General features: G+C 40.6%; 1 protein-coding gene across 1 annotated transcript; it reads left to right on the top strand.

Annotated features, from left to right (window-relative positions):
• Positions 1-1,230: 1,230 nt before the first annotated feature.
• LOC125315258 (MATH domain and coiled-coil domain-containing protein At2g01790-like) lies at positions 1,231-2,220 on the top strand. Its single transcript, XM_048279712.1, has 4 exons — positions 1,231-1,238; positions 1,322-1,595; positions 1,686-1,842; positions 2,080-2,220. The coding sequence occupies exons 2-4, from the start codon at positions 1,345-1,347 to the stop codon at positions 2,218-2,220; spliced, it is 549 nt and encodes a 182-aa protein (XP_048135669.1). The 5' UTR covers positions 1,231-1,238; positions 1,322-1,344.
• The last annotated feature ends 800 nt before the right edge of the window (positions 2,221-3,020 follow it).

Raw genomic sequence — 3,020 nt, 5'->3', positions numbered from 1 at the left:
TAAATCTGTAAAAGAAGTACAAATTATCTCTCTTAACTTAAAAAGTTTCCAAACCCCAGTTTCAGTTCTCTATCTCTCTGCCTCTTCAATCGTGATTTCCTCGTACCGAAGTGGCTGAATTCTTGGGGAAAAACAAACAAAGTCTGTTTTCCTTCCGTTTCCTTTCACACCACCTAAGGCCATCGGAGCCATCAAGCATCCTCTGTACTGTAGCTACTTGAAGAACCATACAATGGCAAAGAGAAAAAGAGAAGCAACAGATTTGAATGCTGCTGAAGGGGGGGACGAAGATCATGGTACACTGTACAGTTTCCCTCTTCGAGTTTCCCACCCACCCCCTCCTCCCCCCAAAAAAAAAAAAAAAAAGAATGCGATGTGTCTATTGATAATTCTTCAGTTGGTTTCTTTTTCCCTTTCTGGGGTTTTTGTTGTTTCAACTGTTTGTGATTTTTTTGGGGGGTGTGTTGAACTGAGCAGAGATAACAACAGCGACGAGAGAGATATCGCCGGCGCATTATGTGTTCAAGATCGAGTCTTTCTCTCTGTTATCAGAGAACGACATCACCATGTATGAGACGAACGACTTCAAAGTTGGTGATCAGACGTGGTATATCTACAATCTCTCTTTGCAAGCACAAATTTTCGTGCTGCTCCATGCTCGCTCTGTTCTAGGTTCTATTGTTTCTTTAAATTGACAGTGAATATCATGGTACATACATTGTTATAACAAAGGCTTGAGGGTGTCTTTTAGGTTGTCTTGTTCTTTCTGATTGAATCGACATTTTAGGAGGCTCAGATGAATCTAGTGTATCTGGGTTTCCAAGTAAAGATGTGGTTAATGGGGGTTGTTTCATGCGATTATTGGTAACTACCCAATTGCTTGCTATGAGTAGTGATGCGGTCCTTCATTGAAAGAAACAAAGGCTCCAATCGTGTTCGTTGAGGATAGAGAGTTTGCTCAAGGGTCTCAAAATTGAATGTCTTTTAATGGGCAAACCTGTTGTTATTCAGCTAACAACGGAAACTCTTCGTGTGTATATGTTTCTTCAATCTGATGTTTTGTCATTTTGTAGGAGATTGATTATCTATCCTAATGGAGACGAGTAACGAGGGAGAAGATCACGTGTCCCTGTATCTGACTGTTTCTGAGGCCAATCCTCTGAAAGTTGACGGGGAGATAAATGTAACTGTTAGGTTCTTTGTGTTCGATCAAATTCATGATGGCTTGTTAAGAGAAGGTACGTTTGTTCCCATAAATTTGTAAAGGAAAATTGATTTACACCTTTGGTGGCTTGGAGAACTCTCGCTTTATATGTTGCAGGGAAAAACAGGAGGTTTCATGCAATGAAGCCCAAATGGGGTATTCCAAGATTTATGCCGCTCAAAACTTTCATCAATCCGTCAAATGGCTACCTTGTTGATGACACTTGTGTGTTCGGAGTGGAGGTTTATGTTATCAAAAGTTTAGGTCTGGGTGAATGCTTGACACTAGAAGCGTGTCCGCAGCCTGTTAGTCACAAATGGAAGATATCAAACTTCTCTACTTTGGGGAATGATCGCTACTCTGACGTTTTCACTGCAGGGAATCACAACTGGTAGCTCTTATATTACCCGTAGCCCTTTTATTTTATTTTTTTTGCATATTCCTTTGTTCTGATTTTTCTATCATCATCTCGTGTGTTCAGGAGGTTACAACTCTGTCCAAGGGGTGACCAGCATAACATTTACAAAAACATTTCCGTATTTCTTTGTTTAGTAGATTCAGGTGATCAGAAAGTCAAAGCCACTTATACCATTCGGTTAAAAGGGAGAGCTGGCAGGACGCATCAGATGACAGGAGGTAACTGCGGATCTAAAATGGATGGCCAGCGCAAAATCTTTAGCTAAGCTCAATTATATCAAAATGGAATGCAAAGAAAGCTGGAATGTCGACTATAACGAAACGTGTTATGGTTCTGATCCTTCTTTCCTGCTGTGGCATAGTCACCCCATGTACTAAGTATAAGCTGGTATATTTGGTTTGCCACCATTATTGCCGAGTTTAAGATTGATACAGCTCATTCTTCTTTTGCAGGTTTCTATTGGTTCAGTGGTCCAAATAAAAAGTGGGGTATGCCCTCCTTCTTGCCACTGACTACCGTTCAGGAATACTTAGCTGGTGATGAGTTTGTCCTGGAGGCTGAAGTGCAAGTTCTTGGCACAGTGAGGAAACTACCATGATTGTTGTGAGTTCAATGATCAGACAATCACTCACTAGCGTTTCTTCAATGGGTTGAGCATGTCTTTTGTTGGCTTTAAATTCAAGCTGCGGAATTGTTTTGCCTGTTTAGTTTTAGTTCTTTTTCGCAAGCCCGAAAGTCGGTGTCACTTTTAGAATTGCGACAACCAGCTGTGTCTTCGGAACTGCATTTGTGGATCCGCAATCGAGTGGGTGGATCTTTTATGTTGTCGACAAGGAAAAAGAATAAAATGGTCTGTGAATAAGAATCTAGTTCTTGTCCTGAATATCTTTGGACAGGTCAACATCTCTACAAGCAGATGTTCTTAATTTGAGGAGTGCCTTAGTGTTTTTAATTTGAATTAGTAAGAGAATTTCTTGAAATAACTTCTTGAGGATATAGAACGCTCTTCCTATCTTCTTTGAGAAACCTAAACAATACAATGGACCAGAAAAAGAACATGATGGTCCTGAAGTGCAAAACTCTGTAGCGGCACTCTTTGCTCAGTTAAACCAACTCCAACCAAGAATTGGCCCCTACATTCTTTCATCTTGGGCGGGGCGTTTACTTTCTTTAGTCATTCAAAAAGAAGCGAGGATATCAGACAGGCTTTCATCTTAGTTTCAATCCCGGCTAGTCAATTTCAAAGCAGCTCTCATCGGCAGCCTTTTAATTTCTCTGCATCCTCAAATAAAGTGGTAAAGGCTCGTCCAAGCCCCAACAATCCCTTTGAGACATCCGAATCATAAGTAAGCGCTTGTTGTTTAGCAGAAACTAAATGTTAAAATTATCTTGTCCAAA

Source organism: Rhodamnia argentea, chromosome 5 (assembly GCF_020921035.1).
Source record: "Rhodamnia argentea isolate NSW1041297 chromosome 5, ASM2092103v1, whole genome shotgun sequence".
Taxonomy (NCBI): Eukaryota; Viridiplantae; Streptophyta; class Magnoliopsida; order Myrtales; family Myrtaceae; genus Rhodamnia; species Rhodamnia argentea.
The sequence above is the reverse complement of the archived record's forward strand: the minus strand, read 5'-3'. Positions and strand labels throughout refer to the sequence as shown.

Bases quoted from the DNA above. Each gene is read 5' to 3' on its own strand.
- LOC125315258 (XM_048279712.1), top strand. From the start codon at position 1,345: ATGAAGCCCAAATGGGGTATTCCAAGATTTATGCCGCTCAAAACTTTC. The intron at 1,596-1,685 runs GTAGCTCTTATA...TCGTGTGTTCAG, and splicing joins ACTGCAGGGAATCACAACTG to GAGGTTACAACTCTGTCCAA. The intron at 1,843-2,079 runs AACTGCGGATCT...TTTGCAGGTTTC, and splicing joins CGCATCAGATGACAGGAGGT to TATTGGTTCAGTGGTCCAAA.